This window comes from Marmota flaviventris, chromosome 3 (genome assembly GCF_047511675.1).
Source record: "Marmota flaviventris isolate mMarFla1 chromosome 3, mMarFla1.hap1, whole genome shotgun sequence".
Taxonomy (NCBI): domain Eukaryota; kingdom Metazoa; phylum Chordata; class Mammalia; order Rodentia; family Sciuridae; genus Marmota; species Marmota flaviventris.
Window position 1 is genome coordinate 73,456,972 of NC_092500.1, and position 22,228 is coordinate 73,479,199.

The 22,228-nt window shown below is 34.3% G+C and overlaps 1 protein-coding gene across 9 annotated transcripts in view; it reads right to left on the reverse strand.

The window, feature by feature from the left end:
* Pphln1 (periphilin 1) overlaps positions 1–22,228 on the reverse strand; it is a 108,698-nt gene that overhangs the window by 23,380 nt on the left and 63,090 nt on the right. For 7 of the 9 annotated variants that reach the window (XM_027934181.2, XM_071609960.1, XM_071609963.1 and 4 more), the window contains 4 exons: positions 19,859–20,070; positions 10,950–11,006; positions 8,389–8,468; positions 4,139–4,258 (listed from right to left, as the gene is read on the reverse strand). In XM_027934181.2, coding sequence (XP_027789982.1) covers positions 4,139–4,258; positions 8,389–8,468; positions 10,950–11,006; positions 19,859–20,070 — 469 coding nt within the window. The remainder of the gene's footprint in view (positions 1–4,138; positions 4,259–8,388; positions 8,469–10,949; positions 11,007–19,858; positions 20,071–22,228) is intronic. The other 2 variants (XM_071609964.1, XM_071609959.1) reach the window with 1 other exon arrangement.

The following is a 22,228-nucleotide window of genomic DNA, read 5'->3' on the forward strand; positions in this document are numbered from 1 at the left end:
CACTCTATATTAAGATACAGATAAAAGATTTTCTCCCCATGGCTATTCTTTAAGCAATCTATTTATGGAACACTGAAGGAGAAAAAGTTCAATTGAAAGTGAGAGGTATGTGCACACATAAAGAAATATGACAAAATAGAACACAGAAAAGGGATCCACCTTCAGAAGTTAAAACAGCTGACTCTTATAACTAAGGACTTATTGATATCATTAGAAAATCCCACAAAGCAATAATAATTACTTATATTTTAAAGCAACAACTCTACAATGAATAAATAATCCTAGCATAGTCTAGAAATCGTTGCCTATCAATATACTGTCAACTGTGTCAAAAAAGGAGAAAGAATTAAGTAAGGGGATGTATACATTTCATATACATGCACAGGTGATCCACAGAAGGATACTATCCATGGGAAAAAAAAATCATAAAAAATTTTTTTTCCCCCAGTACAGGGGATTGAACTCAGGAGTGCTCTACCACTGAGTTACATCCTCAGTCCTTTTTATTTTTTATTTTGAGATAGGGTCTCACTAAGTTGCCCAGGCTGGCCTCCAGCCTGGGATCCTCCTCCCTTAGCCCATCATGTTGAAATCTGGCATGGTAACTGTTTTGGAAGTTGAGAACTTTAATTAGTGATTAGGTGGGTTTAATGCTTTTAAAGAGGAGACTTTAAGGAATGATCTTGTTCTCTTTTGCTCTTCTACTACGTGCCCAACAGCCTTCTTCCCCTCCAGAGAATGCAGCATTCAAGCATTCAAGCGCTGGGGATGTAGTTCAGTGATAGAGCACCCCTGAGAGTTCAATTCCCAGTACCACAAATAGAGGGAGGGAGGGAGGAAGGAAGGAAACTTGACACTAAAAAATAAACTTAGAGATATATTGTTCAAGGCACTGTTGCAAAAATATGGCTAGAGCTTGAAATACATTACATGTGTATATATATGTACTCTGTGTGTGTGTAAAACAGAGGCACCAAACAAGAAAAAAATTTTGAAATTTACAAAGGTCACCAATGAAACAGTCATAAAATTTTACAGTAGGTAGGGAAGCAGAATCAAGAAAAATCTCGAGTCTTACTGTACTGAACATTATTGAGTCCACTGAATGAACACAAATTTGAAAGAGTCATAGAAGTCATGCATTCTAGGCTGGAACAGAATAAGTGGAGACACTGAAGCAGAAAACTACATTCGATATGTGAAAAAAACCCACAATATTTTCACATTTAAATGTTAAAATTTTCTTCTACAGCAGGAAGAGACATGCTCTACTATAATGTTCAAAAACCTTCAAATAATTTGCCTTTCATTCTGATGGCCACAAGCAAAACTTTCACCTCTACCTAAAAGGATGCTAAGTTACATCTCTACAAAATTTGAATGCAACCTCTTTAATGGCTACTGTAGTTCAGCAATTGACACAAGCAGATGCAGAATGAAGAGTGAATTTAAAGCCAGTATAGTATTTTCCTCTGAAAATGTGTGCCTTGAAATATTTAATTCTAAAATACTCATAAGGGAAAAACACTAAAAGTTTGGTAAGTTAGGCAAACTTTGTTATTTATCCTTCCTTCAAAGACCAATGATAAGCATATTAATATATTAAAATCTCTGAACCCAGCTGAAATATGAAAACCAATCGACCTCTTTTAAATGCAGCACTTCCAAGGCTGAGGTAGAGCTCAGTGTTAAAGTATTTGCATAGTATGTACAAAGCCCATAAAAAGGGCTAGGAATGTGATTCAGTAGTTAATCACCCCTGAGTTCAATTCCCAATACCTTCCCCCAAAAAAATCCTATTCCCCAAAAGCACGAATCCCTAAAAGCACAGATCACTATTTAAGAGCCCATGAACAAATATTATCTATTATCTGAGAAAAAATATTAATAAGATACAGTGGTGCTAAATTTCTTAGAAAGACAAAAAAATTCCCAACTACTTAATTTCCAATATGAAAAAATATCAATCTGATGTGGAAAACATTTTAGACAATGGTATAAAATTGATGTTACTGTTCAGCATTAATGATGTACCAAGTAGCAAACATACTTAAGTAATCTTAGTCTTACTCTCACATCTTTCTTGACTTTGATCCAATAAAAGATCATGTCTGAGTGATGACCCCCCACTTCCAGATTTTTAGGGTCATTTATTTTGCATTAATCCAAAAATCTAGTCAACAGTGGTCAAATTTTAAAGTGAGGGGAGAAGGTTAAAAGTTTTTATAGCAGGGCACAGTGGCATATGTTTGTAATCTCAGCAATTTGGGAGGACACCAAGTTTGAGGCCACCCTAGGCAACCTAATGAGACTCTAAGCAGTTACCAAGCTCCTGTCTCAAAATTAAAAATAAAAGGCTTAGGATGTAGCTTAGTGGTAAAGCACCCCTGGATTCAATCCCAAGTACCCTCACCCCCCCACACAAACAAAAAGTCTTTCTAGACTCCAATGTCACTGACTATTTAAGGGTCAATGAGAGAATATATGTACATCATTTAAAATCTGAGAAGGGGGGACAATAACATTTTTTAAGAAGTTAAGAAATTAAAAAATGATGGGGAGTTGGAGAAGATGAATAATAGAATAATACTAATATTATTCATATAAAAGTAAAGCCTTGTCTATATATTAATAAGATCTAAATATGTATTAACACAATAAACTATTAAACCAACAAAAAAATTGGTCTTACTCTAAAATAACAATTTTGAAGCACACCTATCTATTGTTAATATAACAACCATTATTCTAAATTATTAAGATAATTAAAACTATTTAAAATAACACTATTAATGTATTACTGTGTTATTCATGTTTTTCAATAATGCTAGGAAAGTGCTACAGGATAGCTTGATGTTTTTAATACATTTACTGAAGAATATGAAAAAAATATTATTCTGGCTACAATAACAAGGAAACCTTGACCTATTTAAGGACAATTACTATCTAAATGATAGATCAGCATTTTCAAAAAGAAATGCTCTATGTAAATTCTGACAGGGTTTGTTCTTTTTATGAGCAGTGTACATTAGTTACTTTGGAAAGGACCTTTTTATAATCCATGAAGATGTAGGAAAGTATATTATTGCTATATAGAATTCCTATGCTTAATCCCTTTTATCAAAAAACCTTCCACAAAAATCATCCCAAACTATATCCCAAGGCCAGAATTCTTCAAATATAAATAACTTGTCATGTTACAGAAATTTTTACATTGTCTATCATGTCAAGATTAATTCTTCTTGCATCAAATCTTGAATCTGAAAACTTAATTTAGCCCACGAAATCCTTTTAGAGATGTTATTCATTATATATAAATTTTTCAGTTAATGCAGACATTTCAGAAATAACTTTCTATAGACCCAGAAATGTCTTTTTTGGTTTTTCTGGGTTTGTTTTTATGAGGTTTTTTTTTTTTTTTTGGGCGGGGGGGGGGGGGCAGGGGAGGGAATCAAGGATTGAACTGAGGGGCACACGACCACTGAGCCACATTCCCAGCCCTATGCTGTATTTTATTTAGAGACAGGGTCTCACTGAGTTGCTTAGCACCTTGCTTTTGCTGAGGCTAGTTTTGAACTCAGGATGCTCCTCCTACCTCAGCATCCTAAACTGCTGGGATTACAGGCGTGTACCACCACACCCGACCTCATTTTGTTTATTGTAATCAATAATCATCAAAGGTCTCAGGAAGCCCAAAAATGTTTAATTTCATTCTTGAGATACTTATGAAATAATTTACATAAAATATAATGTGCAATATAAATACAGCCCACAATCCAAGTCAAATTAGTTCTGTGTTCTGAATTCATTGGTTTATGACTAGTGGTTGAGTATGATTTCCTGAGATACTTTTAAAAGCAAAGTCCATATAAATAATCCATTTTTTATACTCCATATTTATGTAATTCTTATACTATTAAAGTATCAGAGACATTCAGGCACAGTGTGATTACTGCATACAGAGTCATTCACATTTAGACTGTTATCTCTTGTGTGGTTAATTTTAATAATCCTTGAGGGTATTTTTCTTCAAATATATTTGAAGTTCTAGAAGATATCAGATATTTCCCACCCATAACTTAAAAGTCCAGGAAAAAAACCTTCAGACATGAAATATACACGAGGAATTACACCATACCTCAAACTCAGAAATTTCAGGCAAGTTACTTTCATCTGATTTCTCAAGCTTCTCAGCAGCCCATTTGCTTGCAGCCTCAGCTAGTTCCTTTTCAGTTAGCCTACTGGGTTTGTCTAACACCTAGTAAAAATAAAAGAACATTTTTTGTTACAATACTCAAGGGCTTTTAAACTTCAAATATGTCAAGAAGCACACCCCACTTACACTTAAAATCACATAAACCTTCAAATTTATATGGATAACTGGTACATTCTTTTTCGGCTCCTTCAAAAATACTCAAAACAGGATTCCTTTAAATAGCAATTTTCTTTGAGACATATGGATTAGATCTAACTGGCAATTTAATCTATATAAAACTTCAGAAATTCATCTAGGGAACAAAGCAAAAGACACAATTTAACTCATATACTAATTGTATATAAAATATAAAAGACATTATAAACTAATTTCAGTGTTTTATCTTTATAGTCAATGAAATAAATGATGTCAAAATTTCATTAAAGCAAGTTCCTAAGTAATGCAGTAGGAAAAGTCCAGATGTGTCATCTTTATAATTTATAACAAATCATATAAATCCTACTCCTTATACAGTTTTAAAACTTAAATTTCATTGAGGCTACTACTATTTCTTCCTCTAACCAATTACAGTATGAACAAATTATGGGCTTTGGAGTCACAGGCAGACAGTTGTGAAATGCAATTTAATCAATTGCTAGGAAGATGGCTTTATACACATAATTAATAATGCTTCAATCGTGGCTTGGTTTTTTCATTCACAACATAGACATTAGTAATACCTTATAAAGTAGTTATGAAAATGAAGAGAGGTTAACAGACCTGAAAACATCTAGGATAGGCTTGATATTTTTTTGTTTCTTTTCTGTATTCATTGATATATAAATCTATTACACCTAAACATATTTGAAGAAGACCAATGAGTTCATGGGGGAAACATAAAAACAAAATAAAACGTCTACTGGATCACATAATTATTCCCATAATATCATTAAAAAGCATATGCTATAGAATGAGATGTAAAATAGTAAAGCACAAATAAGAAAAACCCTTCTCTAGGGCCCTTGTAGTAACTTGCTGATTCCATTTCCTTATAGAAAACCTTATCATAAAACCTTACCATTTCCTTATTTCCATTTCATCAATCATGCCTTGACAGCCCTCATTTTGTCCCTATATTTTTTCTAAGTTACATTATTGATCCCAAATACATCTCTACTCCCAATGCCAGTCCTTTTTTTTTCCTTAAAAAAAAAAAAATCCATCTTATGGTGCATCACTATTAACATAGTGCTTTTAAAAAATCATTCTATATACAAAATATTTCAATTAAATAAAAATTCCATAAAGGTGTTACAAGCTTGACACCTCAGCTTGAAAACCAGGAAACTGAAGTCAAAGTCACTAATTAATACTGGAAAAAAAAAAATCCACTTGACTTTCTTCCTAATTAAACTCACCAAACTACTAACTGGTCACTGGTAATATTTACAATGATTTATATATACATGGAGTTGTGGGACAGTAAAGTATCCTGCTCCAAAGATATCTCCTTGTGACATATTTTGAGTTGATTATTCAGAAAAAGTGAAGATCTCTACAGACACATGTATGACTTTAAAAAACTGTCCTTTTACAAAAAGAAATTTATATTTATCTACATGAGTAAAAGAAGCAGAAGGTGTAAATGGTCTTTTTCTTTGAGATCCCCATATCTGCCTTGGACAGGTTTTTCAAAGAAAAATGAGATTTCAAGCCTGACACCTGGGCTAGAAAGATTACCACAGGTGGTCCTCAGAGGGCTGCTGCCTAGGAAACTGTGTCTGCATAATAAGATAAGTTTTATCCCACACAGTACTTCTCCTGAACCTCCCCCATGGCTTCTGTTACTACCTCCCCTGGTTCAGGACCTCTAAACTTTATTCCCTTGTGCACCACAAGATATTATATAAACTTCAATCATATGATCCTTTCCTTGATCTCATACTTTCTGTGTGGCTCACATGCTTAGACACATAATAAATTTTTAGTTTGTCTTCTATGACTCTGTTTACAGTCAGTTCATTTCATAGACTAAAATTACCAAACCTTCAGAGGGAAAAGAGAAAATTTGAAACTTCCCTTCCAAGTAAATTCCATAGCCAGAAGCAAGCCTAAATATCTGGCTCCAACACCCTGCCCATTTGGAAGGTTTAAAAGATATTATAAAAAGCAATATCTTTATTACTACTTAGTAATATAAGATTTTTTAAAAGGTACAAGAAAACACACACAAATACATCCAAGAAAAAAATTTATATTTAATTTTTTGGGGGAGTATCTTTTTAAGAGGGAGTTATAAAGCAAAACACAAATGTTCATATGGGCTCTCAACAGAAAACAAAGTAAAAACCTACTATAACTTAAACTACTAATCTGTTATTAAATGTGTGCACTTGAAAAGCTATTGGAACTACCTTCTAATAGCAAAAAATAAACTTTCTGAAAACGTATTCCTATTTAAGGGCAACAATGTTTATAAGAAAAAGTCCTCTACCAAATCAGATCTATGAACCAAAGCTTTTGATATCTACCCTGTAGCCCTTGGCAAGGAACACACGAAGCTACACTTTCCTAATATGTAAAATAATTATACATCTAAAATTTTGATATTTTTTCCATTTTAAGATTTTACAGTCTATAACAAAAGTGCAACCATCTACATGAAATATGACAAAAATGGCAAAAAATTCATCGTTGTTGTTTCACATTAAATATGTTTTAACATGCAGTGCAAAGCCCTACTTTAAAACTTATTTTTATTTTTTTAATATTCTTTTTTTAGTTGTAGTTGGACACAATACCTTTATTTTATTTATTTATTTTTATGTGATGCTGAGGATCGAACCCAGCGCCTCGCTCGTGCTAGGCGAGCGCTCTACCACTGAGCTACAACTCCAGCCCTATAACTTATTTTTAGATAGCTGTGTATTTGGGGAGAAATTAAAACTTCATATGTAATAATTTAAATTTTTGTGGTGACTTGACTTGGGCAGGTTCTATCTTTTCTTTATTAACTGACAAGAAAAATAAGTCAGTCTTTCATGTGGGTAAAGCACTCTTAATGTGTTTAAGACAGAACCAAAAAATCTTATCAATTTTTGCTATTTAAAACTTGGCATTCCAGGGTTGGGGACATAGTTTAGTGGTAGACCACTTGCCTAGCATACATGAAGCCTTGGGTTCAATCCAGCACCATAACATTAAAAAGCAACCTATTACTCTAGAACCCTCTGACTTTGAGAAAGTTCCAATGATACAAGTTGTCACAAACTTTTCCCCTCTGAGGCAGAGAAGAAGCTGCCCCTTGAATACCCAGCACAGACTTACAAGTAATCCTGAAAAGTCAAAAATAATAAAGGGAGAAGAACAAAAAGAAGTGAAGAAGAGAATATAAGAAGCAACAATTGTGGGAAAGAGAAAGAGTGTGAAAATTGTAAAGAAAGAGAACAGATGGAAACAGCAATTTCTCAAATATTAAATTTTGGGGATAAAAAACATAGGGTCTGTCTTTTCAACATGTTTGGAGATGCTGGAAAGTGATAGTTAAAAGAAAAAAAAAGTATGGCAGTATGTAAAAACGTGGATGTGTAACTGATGTGATTCTGCAATCTGTATATGGGTTAAAAATGGGAGTTCATAATCCACTTGAATCAAATGTATGAAATATGATGTCAAGAGCTTTGTAATGTTTTGAACAACTAATAATAATAATAAAAGTAGCTATCCCTTAAGAAAATTATTTAACCTCTGAACCTCCAATCTGCTGTAGAATGGAAATTTATACCTACCAATATCAGAGAATTTCTGTATGAATTAATAAGAAAAACCACGAATACCCCAAATTGACTAATTATAAATAAATGTTAAGTCTTTACCTATACCCCCAACTCCCCCCCAAAAGCAAAAATCTACAACTATGCCCCATCTGAATATTTATTCCCACCTGATTACAGTCAAGATAAACAAGGGCTGTAGCAGTAAATATTAATTTTAGCACAACCTATGGAAAAAATTCTACAAGAAAATTGTTCATTTACTCTCCTATTTTAAAATTGTGGTTACTTAAAATTCAACTATTTAAATGCAGCAAATCAGCCTCATAGGTATGATTATACATGCTAAGAGCATCTGTACTAGCCAATCTTATTGACTTTATCATTCTTTTTTAAACTCATTTTAGGAAAATAACAAACCTTTGATGAAGGAACTGCTGATGAACTTGAGGGTGAAGTATCTCTTGATGTTTTCAAAGACTGGACTGGTCTTTCTTTACCTAAACAAAAAAATATAAAATTTTTCTAGTTCATTTGTTCTCAAGTGATTTTGTAACTGAATTAATGGGAGAGGATCATAGAGTTATTTTAGTACTGAAATGTTATGTCACATTATTAAATTAATTACATTAATATCTAAAACTACCTTTCTCAGAGACTGACAAGATCAAATATTTAAAGTAACTCAGAACCAAATGATATATATGGCAATCTAGGCCACACCAATATCAGTTATCAAACCTGGAGGCTACAGAGAAGACAATGCCTGAGGAAAGGCAAAACACAATTTTAAATCATGAATGCTTCCTTTTCCCTGCGACTACATGTTAATATTTAACATATCACAATATAAACAGGCAAATAGTTATTGTAGTTATTATATAGATACTAATAGAGCTAATCAAAGGCTAGCTCAAGGAGAGCTACGTATAGGAAATTTAGATACTCCTGAAATATTTGTACAGTTTAAAAAGTAAAATTAGAAAACTATAATTCAGAGTACTAATCCAGAGCCTGGCATGAATGAATTCCCAAATATTTGTTAGATGGCATGAAATAAGTCTAAAGCCACTAACCCTATCTTAAGTCACTTCAGATACTTAAGTGCTGTACACGTACACCATGTTTTATAGAAACTTAAGCCAGGAAGTACATTTAAGCAATATTACTTTAGTAGGTTCAACAACAACCAAAAAGTATGTTTAAATATAATCTTTAAAATTGGTAACAATAATGTTATTGATAGAAAAACATTTCACTAAATTGTCAAACTCTCTGCCCTTAGTTGCTGGAGTGGGGGAAAACAAACAAACAATTAATAATATGGAGAAAAGAAGAAAGTGGCATCAACTTTTAAGTCACACAGAGTTGATTGAGACTGGAGAGTGGGTTAAGGCCAGAAGAGCAAGTCAAAAGCAAAAGCAAAGGCAAAACGACCTTGAAACTGAGGCAAAGCCAGTTCTGGTCAAAACGCCTCTTCCAGCTCTTCCTCACAACAGCCAAGATTGCTAAGCAAAGGCCTAGAAACTCAAAGGTTTCCAAGCACCTAGGGCAGTGGTGAATAACACCCCTTTCCAATGTCCTGAAGACCCAAGAAGTTTCTCTGTTCCCATGACCTTCAATCAGGGACAGTTTTGTACCTCCCACCCCACATACTGAGCAATATGTGAAGACATTTTTGATTGTCACAGTAAGAGAATGCCACAGGCATACTAAGTAGAGGCCAGAGGTGCTACTAAAAATACCTGTTGGGGAGACACCCTCATAAAAAAGAATCATCTACACTCAAATGTCAATAATGTTGAGGTTGAGAACTCCTGGCTCTAGGCTGAGTATTCCAATTTTGAAGCTCCAAGAGTTTTTAAAAAGACATAACGTAGAATTTAGGGTACCACAACCCTGGTACCATAAAAGGTTTTCATACTGAGCAGGGTAAAAATTTACGGTATGCCTTAGAAATCAAAAGAAACATGATACAAACCATCATTACAGCACCAAAGCCAAGAGTATGATTTATTTAGTTATTCTTTATTGTATCCCATTGCATGTGGCAAACTCTACATCATACTGAGATAATATCAGTCTATCCCACTATACCAAAATTTCCTAAAGGAACAAGTATCACAGCTCATTCCTTTCTGAATAGCCACAGCCTACTTAACTCAAAGTCTTAAAGACAAGATTAGGCATTCAAAATTAGGTAAAAAGGTGAAACTTATTTTCTACCTTTAGCACGCATTGACTTCTCCATTCTACTCAAATAAGCAAGCCCTTGAAAGATGAGGTGCTGGACCAATCAGCACAGCAGGCTATACTAACTAAAAGCATAATTGCAAGCTCAATTCTAACATGCATGTGCTAGACACAGAAGAAAAAGAAAAACAAAAAACAAAGAATCTGTCACAAGCAGCTGTTAATCTCTTATTTAGCAATTCCTTTATAAACAGGGCATCAGTACTGCAGATATGTCAGGTATGGTCCTATGTCAGTCTTAGGACCTTTCCTGATTTAAGCTGCATAAAAGTTAATCTAGGCTGATGTCAACCAACCTCAGTGTGCAGAAGCAAAGAAACACTAACAGGCAAGGCAGGCAGTTTATCATATATCTACATACATTCCTTTACACCTGTTTACATAAATGGGAGGGACAGGCGAGAAGCAAAGGAAAATGAAAATGATGATGGCAGCAGAAAAAGCACAGAAAAGGTAAACAGAAATTCCTTGATCCTACCTGCCAAGGGCCTCTCTATTCTATAGATCTAAGCCTCCCATGGATGGTTATATTCCTGGTCAGGAATGGCTAGCCCATACAATGAACCCACATATCCTACCAAATCCTACTGCTGCAGTGCTATCTAACTTTAATGACAATAACGGACTAATTTGGAGCAGTTATATATTTTTCCCATTTCCATTACCTCTACCTATTCAAGCCTCCCACCCCTTCAAAATCCCAAATCAGAATCTAGCTCAAAACTCACCTCTTTCTGGCTTTCCTTCATTCTGCCGTTTGTAGGAGGCACCAACACGCACAGGCTCTAGGGAAAGGTGGGCAGGCAGGAATTAACACCAGCACCTCTGTGCCCAGATGGAAAGATAAGAACCCAGAAGTAGGAACAACAAGAACAGGAACTTCTGAGTGTTCACTAGCTACCCTTTCCTACCCTGCTTTCAAGCTGGGTTGCCTGAGCAACCACCTCTGAAGATGAATCATAACAGAACGGAAAAAATCTTTGTTTAGGGTATGGGAGACCAAACATGCCATACAAGGTACACTTCTTTGGCATACAGAGATCACTATTCAAGGAAACAACAGACACAGGAATAGCTCTTAAAAACTGTCCTTTTGTAAAAGAAATGTACATCTAAAATAACAAACAGTAGATGCAAAAAGAGGTCCTTTAAATCTGCCTAAAAATGAATCAAATAGTATCAGGAAAATCACATCAGGAAGAGAGACTAAAGTTCAGCACCTGAACCAGATGCTTTCAGGCTGTCACTTACTCTTTTGAGAACAACTCAGACATTACCTGAGATTTTATCTGCATAGCAAGAAAACCTTTTCTTTTCAGTGCATTCCTCTCCTCACCATCCTTTAGCTTATTGACACCTTCCCACCTGAAACCCCAAGCTTCTATTCCAAAGCCACATACTTCAACCATTTAGTCATTCTTTTGAGTCTTATATATTACATACACATGTAATAAATTTCTATTTCTTTTCTCCTGTGGATCTGCCTGCCCTCATATTATTTCAGAGTCTGTTACAGAACCATCAGAGAATATAGGGAAAAGATTTAAACGGCCCCCATATAGGCCAGAAGCTCACTGGAAGTATTAAGATGAGGCCAGTCAAGGACAGCATGGGCAGAAAGGAATGAGAAAAGGATCAAAGATAAGACATCAAGAGAAGAAAAGGAACAATTCTATTCATTGTTACAAGTACCTAATCTCACCCATAAAGTTCAAATTCAAAAAACTTGTACAGAATGAGACACATACACCAAATCAGGAGTGAAAAATGAATCAACACTAGAAATCAAGAAAAATACTGGGGAAAAATTCAAACAGCCATTCTGATTTGCTTTCAACAAACAGCCTATTACTAAATTTTGCTGATTCTCCTTAAGCAAATTATCTTATACATGGTTTTTATTTAAAAACAAATCCATAGCTATAAATCCTGAAACATTTGTTAGTTTTCTTGCCCGCAAACTTTTAATGATGCAGATAGAATAAACTTTCTAAACAGCCTAAATATACCAATTAGGAAGCCCAGATAATTCTCCAATAAGGGCAAACTTTTTAGCATTTATTTAAAATCTTTCTTAAAAATGCCCTTTTCCAAAACTGTTTGACATTGTCAGTAACCTGCCTTGAACTATGTTTCAAGAAATATCATGGAAATAATGCCATCCTATATTTTCAATAATGATATGGAAGATACAGTAGCCTTTTCTCATTCACTGATCTCTCTAGCTTGAGGCAAGTTTTTGTTAATCCTAAACAGTTGATCTGCTTTTATGTTAGATATACAATGGACACTATTACTATTACTTTTCTATTTGCTATGGTTAAACTCTTAGTTTATGTACAGCAACTGTCTAGAGCATTATGGTAGACATATACTTTATTCTTACTTTTATTTCCTATCCTTATTTCCCTTTAAAATAAACTCTTCCATCTTTTTATTTGTTTTATAAAGTGTTTTATTTTGCCAACCTTCCTCAAATTCTTTTTCAAACCAAGAGATAAGAACAAATGATATTTTACAGACATCTATTAGAGCCTTAGTCCACCTCATACTAGCTGGTAAGAGTGGACTGTACCACCCATCCTATCAAACTTTGTGTTCAATTAGTTACTATATGTTGATAGCTTAAAATCAATCATGATGGGAATATTCACTCTACTGATATAAGCAAATACAAAAAATAAGGTCTTTTAAAACAACATAATTTTGATTCCAAATTTCAGAGACATTGTAGTTACTGAACATTTAGTTAGATTCCCAACAATGTTGCTTTAAATAGGTCTAGATTCCTAACACAGCAGTAAAACCACACATTATAATTACAGAATCTTGAAGAAATAGTGACTAAATCAATCCACTAAGTGTTGGGGTGTTTTTTTGTAACACAAGATTTAATAGTAATAACCCCACTGTGCTTAAACTCTTCATCCCAGTTTCTACTGATTTGCTCACTTTAGAACTAAAGACCTCATTCTTTTTTTTTTTAGTTGTAGAGTACAATATCTTTATTTATTTATTTTTATGTGGTGCTGAGGATCGAATCTAGTACCTCCATGTGCAAGGCAAGTGCTCTACCACTGAGCTACAGTCCCAGCCCCAAGACCTCACTCTTACCCTTGACACTTTAATGACTTATACATAAGATTTTCTTAATATTTTAAAATTGGTTTTTCATACCTGCATCAGTCACCTTTCTGTGACAAAATCTGAGATAACCAGCTTATAAGGAGAAAAGGTTTACTCTAGTCACAGTTTTGGAGGTTGTAGTCCACAGTGGCTTGGCCCCATTGCTTTGGACATGTGGTAGCACAGTGCATCATGATGGGAAAATGATATAAGAGGCCAGTACACCTCATGGCAGCAGAGAAAACAGGAAGCAGAGTGCCAACATTCCCCTTGAAAGACAATCTTCTAAGTAGGTCCCACCTCCTAAAGGTTCCATGACCTCCCAATAGCAACACAGGTTGGGGCCCCAGAACATTTTGAACCCTCAGTGCCTTTGTATTTTTATGTTGGTCCCATACATCTTTCTAACTATATCTTTCCTTTTCTTTTCTGTTACTTTTTGTTTCCTAAATGTGAGTGTTCCTCCTAACCTCAATTCTTTTTGCTCTGCTATTCCTAGTTGGTTTCAATCAACACTATGAAACACATTTCTCAAATCTATCCCTTCTACTCACTGTTCTACATTCTAACTGACAGGATGTCATTCACTAGCTACTTAGCTATTACACCTCAAATTAATCTCACTCACCCTAGTAAGCAGACACTAACTTTCTGCTTGACAGCAAAGGGGGAAAAAGGGGTCAAAATATTCTTGCCTTTGCTGTGATTTGCTAAAGAAAATGGGTATTGCTGGGCACATGGCACACACCTATAATCACAGTGACTCAGAGAGGCTGAAGTAGTAAGACTGCAAGTGCAAGGCCAGCCTGCAACTTAGGGAGACCATGTCTCAAAAAATAAAAAGGTCTGGGGTATAGCTCATTTATAAAGCTCCCTTGGGCTCAATCCCCAGTTCCACAAAAAAAGAAATTAATCTTAAATTAGGATTAAGGAAATAAACCAAGAAGGAAAATTCTGTAAGTGGCAGTATAGAAATCAAAATTTATAAATATTGGTGGTTAAAGAAAAATAAAGATTAAAAAAAAAAATTACAAATACTTTCTAACTTAAAATGGTTCAACTTATAATTTTGAAACTTTACAATGGTATATTGGCCATATGCATTCAGTAGAAACTGTACTTTGAAATTTGATCTTTTCCAGGACTAATGATGTATCGTATAGTACTGTAACTGAATGCTAAGCAGTGGCAGCAAGCCACAGCTCCCAGTCAGTCACACTGATCACAAGGGTAAACAACCAAAACTCTACAGTGTACTGTGTTGCTAAACTATGAAGTTCAGTAGTCTGGTGCATTAAATATATTTTCAACTTATGATGATGAATATAGTACTACTGTAAGTCAAGGAACATCTTTATTGGTTCTACACACCAGACATAAAGATTTTTTAAAGTAAAAGCAAAAGCTGGAGAAGTAGCTCCAAAAAAACATTCAAGAAGTTCTTTAAGAATTGCAGGGGCTGGGACTGTGGCTCAGCGGTAGAATGCTCGCCTAGCATGTGTGAGGCCCTGGGTTTGATCCTCAGCACCACATTAAAAGTAAATAAATAAAGATATTGTGTCCAACGACAACTAAAAAATATTAAAAAAAAAAGAATTGCACAGTATTTGTTGATTCACCTAACAAAATAGCTGAATACAAATCTACTATGATCTTTCAAAAATATGCTTTCTTCTATATTTTCCTACTGAAAGCAAGGAGTCATCCAACAGTATCAAGTGCTATTCATTATAATAACTCATAAGAACAAAGGATACTGCACACACACAAAAAAAAAACCCCAGAAATCATCAAGAGAGATAATAAAGTTAGAGTCTATGCCTTGTAAACTACTGACTCTCAGTACATACAGTGCTCGGCAAATAGCAACAAAAAGAAACCTTCAAATTCAAGAAACAAACTTCACAGCACAGGTGTTACATTCATCTCTCCTTTGACAACTGAAGGCTTGTTTTTCTGGACCACAGACAAACAGGAGAATTTGGGAATTCTGGTTAAAAAGAGTGTGACTTCTTAGAGATTTACCAGTTCATTCAAGAAAGTCTATAACAGAAAATGGGTACTTGTATCCATTGCGTCAATCCCAGAAATATGTTCTGTGTTAAAGGTAACCAAAAATGATGGGGAAATGATACTGGTATAGAGGTGGAGAAAGCTTTGCACCATCTCTGCCCCACAATCTATCAGGTCAGATACTGACAAGCTGAAGTAAAGTCAACTGACTAGGAACTCTTGAAAGTGCCCTGCTGAGTGGTGCTCTAATATATCCACTAAAAGCATGTAAATCTCACTTTTGTACATAAGGAAAATACTGTATCACCTGTACACATTTATGAATGCTTGCCACTGAGAGAACATTCTAAGTACCAAGCAAGGACACTATAAAATGTCTACACATCTAGTATTAATCGATTACTGCTTTAGAACTTTTATCATTCAGATGCCAGAAAAGCTACACCTGTACTCCTAGGGTTCACCCAGGAAACTCACAGCCAAAGCTCTCTTATGACTAAACAATGGGTTCTCAAATAAGAATGATATATTATAGAATCTAACTCAACAGCTAATTAATAGTGTGAATCCGTTAATAGCTCAAGACTTTTCAGGAAAATATTAAATTATACTTCAGGAATTCCCAAAGAACACAGCTAATCCCAATAAATCTTCTCTACTGGCATTCTCTCAAATTTCTACTCATCCTTCATATACTACCTAAAATGCTTATTCCTATTTATTTGTTTGCTTGCCTCTTTAACTAGATCATAAACTAAAGATGGTAGAGATCTGTATTGCTTGGCAAACCATGTATCTTCAATATATTTTTATTTGTTAAAAGACAAGTATATATACTGAACACAAATACAATGGTTCCAACTAAGAAACACTATGATATGTATGTAGCTGTTAGGAGAATGGCTTTAGCCTCCCTTTCTATTATCTAGTATACAATCTTATTTCCATATTCCCATTACTACTTCAAATCTGCACAGAAAAGCCTGCTCTCTAAATACAAAATTAAACTCCAAATTTTTTTTAAATGCTTTATTGGGGGTGCAGTGGTGCACACCTGTAACCCCAGTGATTCAGGAAACCAAGGCAGGAGCATAGCAAATTTGAGGACAGCCTGGGCAACTTAGCAAGATCCTGTCTCAAATATAAAAAGAACTGTGGATGTAGCTCAGTTGTTGGGAACCCCTGGGTTCAATTCCTAGCACCACATACATGCACACAAAATTTATACATAACCAATAGTTCTTAAGATATACATCTTTTCCCACTATAATAAAGTTCAATAATGAACACTTCCAAATACACTGGTATCAAAAGTGTTTTTAATATTTGAACACTTAGAACAAGTATTTTTAAAAGAATTAAACAGAGATGAGTAATAGTCTTTCTTTGAAATACTTGCCAAAAATCAAGAAAATAAGAGGAAGTTAGGCTGGAGAAAAACAGGGCAACAACATTAACAACAACAAAAACTCTGCAAATCTTCCATAGCAATTATGTTTTTTTTTTTAAATTGAAGCAAAATGCTATACAGCCTCATTAAAAAATAAGCATCACTGGCAAATTTGGCAAATGTTTAGAATAAATTAACAAAGAAGTAGTTTGTAAGTTCCTGCAAGCCACAATGGATTTATAAAAACAAAGCAACACAATCTTTATGTCACTGTTTGATTGAGGAAATGCTTTACAACTTAAAATTTTGGCAAGAGTGCATCTGATAAGGCCTTCCAATGAGATCCCTAAATGGAAATAAAGACAAGATAATAGTAAAGTTGGAGGATCACAAGTGGTTGAGTAACAGCAAACAGTGATGATCAAAGCTTGAGGTTAACAGATCTCTAAAAGTATCTAAATTCAACTCTGGGGAATAAAAGGATATGATAGTACTCCTCCAGTATGTAAAACGTTACAACAAAAAAGAAATGTTTGTTTGTATATGTGGCTTAAGAAAAATAACTAGTATTAAGTAGATGTTAGAGGAAAAGATTATTTTCTAAACAATGAGCTACATACAGAGGTGGAATGGCCAAACTGAGATAGACTTCAACAAAAAATGTGTATAAAAGGGGCTGGGGCTGGGGCTGAGTGGTAAAGCACTTGCCGAGCAAGTGTGAGGCACTGGGTTCGATCCTCAGCACCACATAAATAAATAAAATACTATATATAAAAGAATGGGTATAAGAGACTGAATTTAATGAATTCTGATGTTGCTTTTAATGCTACTATGCTAAATAAAAGGTAAATGTTAAAAGAAAATGAGGTTAAAAGACAGTCTACACACTGTTAGCATCTGAATATGAACAAAAAGGACTAAAAAGAATGTTGCTTTCACAGTTATGTCCAGGTCAGCCTAACTAACATAAGAACCAAGTTCTTATTAGTGAAGTATGGTTTGAAAATAAGTTTGATTTAGAAGGGTAATTAGTCTGAAGCAATACAAAGTTCCATAGGATTTACCTAAAAAGCTAAGTAGAAGAAATTTAGTTGTATGTGTATATAAACACAAAATGAGAAATAGGCACTTGAGTTGGAAAAACAGTTAAATAATTCTGTGGCTTATAACTAAGAACAAAAAGGAGATGTTAAAATGCATGTCAGACTTATGAAGATTTAGTCCTTTAACAGTTACTACAGTCAAACTACTAGTTTTTATTAAAGCAGGTTAAATTACTCTGAAAAGTTATAAACAAAAAGCAAAAATTTTAAAATTAAAGAATTAAAAAAAATGAGGGCATAAGGAATTTTTAAAACTTATTATTTTAACCTGTAATGTGTAAAAACATTTAAGATCTTTACCACAATTTCAACTACATTACAAACTGAATTTCAACACATTGTTAATTAATCTAGCTTAAGCTGGTGATAATTGAACGATCCTATTCCTTGGTATTTCTTTGAAGGAAAGCAAGGTACAATTAATATCTGTGATGTTCAGATAAAACAAAAACTAGTATCACAAGTGTAATATTTACTTCTCCATTTACTGTTGAAAACAAGACTTCTCCAACTTAAGACTTCTTGGCTTTTTAATAAGATGATCTTATATAAGTATTCTGAAAGCATGAGAGGAATATAGAAAATACTTTCTTAGTATTGCATAAGTAGTTAAGGAACCAAAGTATCCTGTAAGAGTTCTCCCAGAACAAATTATTTTATCTTCATTAAAGAATTTTACTTTCAAAGTTAAAAGATTAATGAAAACAAACACGGAATTAGCAAAGTCATTTATATTTATATTTCAGTTTACTCCATATCTTGGGTCCCCCAATCTTTCCACCATTCCACATACTAAAGATATTGAACCTCAAAAGATGGGAACAGTATACTGGAGATCCTGAGAGAGGAATATCACATTATGTCTCATGCATACTTCATCTTAAGACTTTATAGAGTTTTGGTCACAAAGCAGCCAAGTGCACAAAAACAGAAAAAAAAAATGGTCTCCCAGAAATTTCTGTTTTAAAGGATATTAAAAAAAAAAAAAAAAACAAGGCTAATTCACCAATTCTATTTTTAACAGCTTCACTATAAGCTATCAAATAAGAATCTCAAGTTTCTGTTTTAATATTTTATGTTTTGTTAAAAAGTCTTCATTATTAGTTTCCATAGATACTTTCTTCCTCTCAATCAAATCATTAATTGATCTTGACTTAAGTCATACATATTCAGAAAACAAATACTTAAAAGGCATCTGGCTAATTTACCATATGTCTGCGCATGAAAGCACTCACTAAGTTTAGAGGTTGTTATCTTGAAGGCTTTTTGCTTTTGTTTGGGGTTTTTAATATGGAAGTGGGAGAGAGAAAAGCAAAGGAGAAAACACTCATTAACATTAAGCTCCACAGAACTTCCAGTTTCCCAGAAGTGTCTCAAGCATATTATATTAAGCTATCAAGCACAGAGTTGCTATGTTTTTGTTTTGGTTTGGTTTGAGAGCTTTCCAATGATATTCTTAAGTCTTACACCATCACACCATCATTCATACACCTACCTATAATCAAAAACATGTTTTTTAGAAAGCCTCACTCTGCCTAGCTCTACAAATTAAGGAATAACAGATAAATGTTTGCTCAACACAGATCCAGGCAACAGCTACAAGAGAAAACAATGTGATGATGACAGGTAGTTCTCCATCACTCTCATCATGCAGGAGGCAGAGGCTAACGAATTAAAATTCTTATTATTTGAAAAAGACACTAAATAGGAAGGAAGTTTAAAAGTAAAAGAAATATTCTGGACTTTTTTTGATTTCCCTCTCTTGGCTTACAACCAGTTAGAATATACTTCTGCACTAAATTTGAAGGTGAAAGGTTAAGCAGACCCCAACTTCAAAGAGTTGGGAAAACCCATGTATTTAGTATTCATTATACTATTCTTTAAAGTTCCCTATAAATTTTAGATTTTTTCAAATTAAAGTTATAACACCTATGAGGCAATTTGTCTTAGTACACTTCCATCAGTGGAAACTGTGAAAGGAAAAGGATTCATATAAAATACATACTTCTATGTTGAGACTGATGGAAAGAATATGTTTTGCTTCGTTCTGGAGAGTAACTTCTACTACTGACACTGGAGCCAGATCTGCTGTGTGGAGAGTCCTTTCGACCTACAGGCGATTCTCTAAAATAAGGAGCATCCCTTTTATGAGGAGACCGGTCTCTCGCATAATGGGAAGAGTAGAAACTTTTTCTTCTAAAGCCATCTCTCATGTCCCTTTGAAGAAAAAAATAAGAAAAGATAATTATATCCTCTATTCCATATACATACACAGGACTGCATGCGTGCACACACGCAGACACACACACACACACACACATAAATGGCAAAAGCTCTAATTACAAGCTACTCTTTATATTGTAATCTTGGTTCCTTGTTCTACCAAAACCTAACTGCCGAAGTCAGTTAACAAAATGAAACTATCAGTTAAATATGATTTAGAATGCACCACTTTTTCAATTAAGTAAAAGCCAGATGGTCAAGTACAAAAGTTACTTTATTCTAAGCAAACACAAATTCTAAAATGTGAAAAACAGAGTTATATAAACTATTTTTCTTGCCTTTAACAATAAACCACACAGTTACTACAATTCCAAAGGCACCTAGCAATACCAAAGATTTTCCTAGTGAAACATTCCATGACATGTTATTTATTCCTTTCTAAGTATTGGGAATGCTCAGGTAGAGCATGAGCATCCCTAATCCCAAAAGCTCCAAATTTTGAAACCTTTTGAAGTCTGAATATTTCTGGTCCTAAGTATTTCAGAGAAGAGATACAGAGGTCAGGTGCAATAGTGAACACCTGTAATCCAAGCAGCTCAGGAGGCTGAGACAGGAAAAATCTGAATACTTCTAGTCTCAAGCATTTCAGAGAAGAGATATCACAGGTGGGGCACAATGGTGCATACCTGTAATCTCAGCAATTCAGGAAGCTGAGACAGGAGGATCCCAATCAAGGCCAGCCTTAGCAACCTAGCAAAACCCTAAGCAACTCAGTGAATCTCAAAATTACCAAAAAAAAAAAGAGCTAGGGATGTACCTCATTGGTAAAGCACCCTGGGTTATATCTCCAATATCAAAAAAGATGAAGAGATACATGATTTGTGTATATCACTGCCCCCTGCCCCTAGACATTGCAATCTGGCAATGTCTAGAAGGCTTTTGGTTATCATAAGGGGTGAGATGCGATCATGCTGGTAGGTGCCAACAATGCTACCAAAATACTACAATGCTCAGGACTACCCAACACACACACACACACCAAAAAAACCTGGTATGTACCTATTAAATACTGAGTTTGTGTCCTTAGTTTACAAATTGTTGCCCATCTTTAAATACCTACTTTTTATAAATCATCTTTACTTTCATAAGTTAAATTTTTTATTGAGCAATATCATCAACTCCAATGAATAAGCAAGCCCCACTAGGAAAAATTTATAAGCAAAAAGCATCTTTAAAATGTTGAAGCTAACCAAAATTATTAAGCAAACCTATCAAGAACAAATGGGTTTAATTAATTGATGATTTAACAAATATACTTCCATATTAAAATTAAAAATTATTAAATTTCAGACAGAAGAATGCTAAGAGACAAACCAATGGCACGGATATTATTTTTGCAGGGGGCACAGTCCTAGAAATTGAACCCAGAGCCTTGTATACATATTACACAAGCACTCTATCACCGAGCTAATTCCCAACCTCATCACACTGAATTTTAAATACTCTGAAAATAATTTCAGTATATTAATTAATGGTCACACATAAGTAGGTTGTTGTCCTAGGGTTATCTGAATACTAGCTAATTAACACAAAAAATATACTGCCTCTATAGACACAATTAAGTTTCCCTAGGAAAAAAAATAAAGAAAGAGGGGGAACTGGGATTGACCTTACTTTGACTGAAAGGGTTTATTATTTATTTGATCATATCTGGAGGTCAAGGGGAAAAGCTAATTTACAATAAAGGGGGAAATTGATAATCCAAGACACAACCACGTTAATTGACAAATAAACCTACAGATTTTTGGAACTCTATCAGTTGCTAGTGATTCAAAGAGAAGCCAAATGCACACAGTCCCTGCATCACAGAACTCTCAGGCTAAGAGAAAACGACATTAAATATACATAAAACAGGTGAATACAGTCAAGAATGGATGTAGTGAAACTAATTAGGAGTATGTTTAGTCCAAGGAATAAACAATAGTAACCTAGATGAAATAATGGGGTCATAAATTTTACACCCACAAGAACATACCTTTTAGACTTAACATGTGATGAAAATTTGACAAATGAGTGTGAAAGATGGATGGGGAATGTCAATCTGATTCCCAGAATTCTAGTATGATAGATTAACAAGAAAAACTGATCTGAG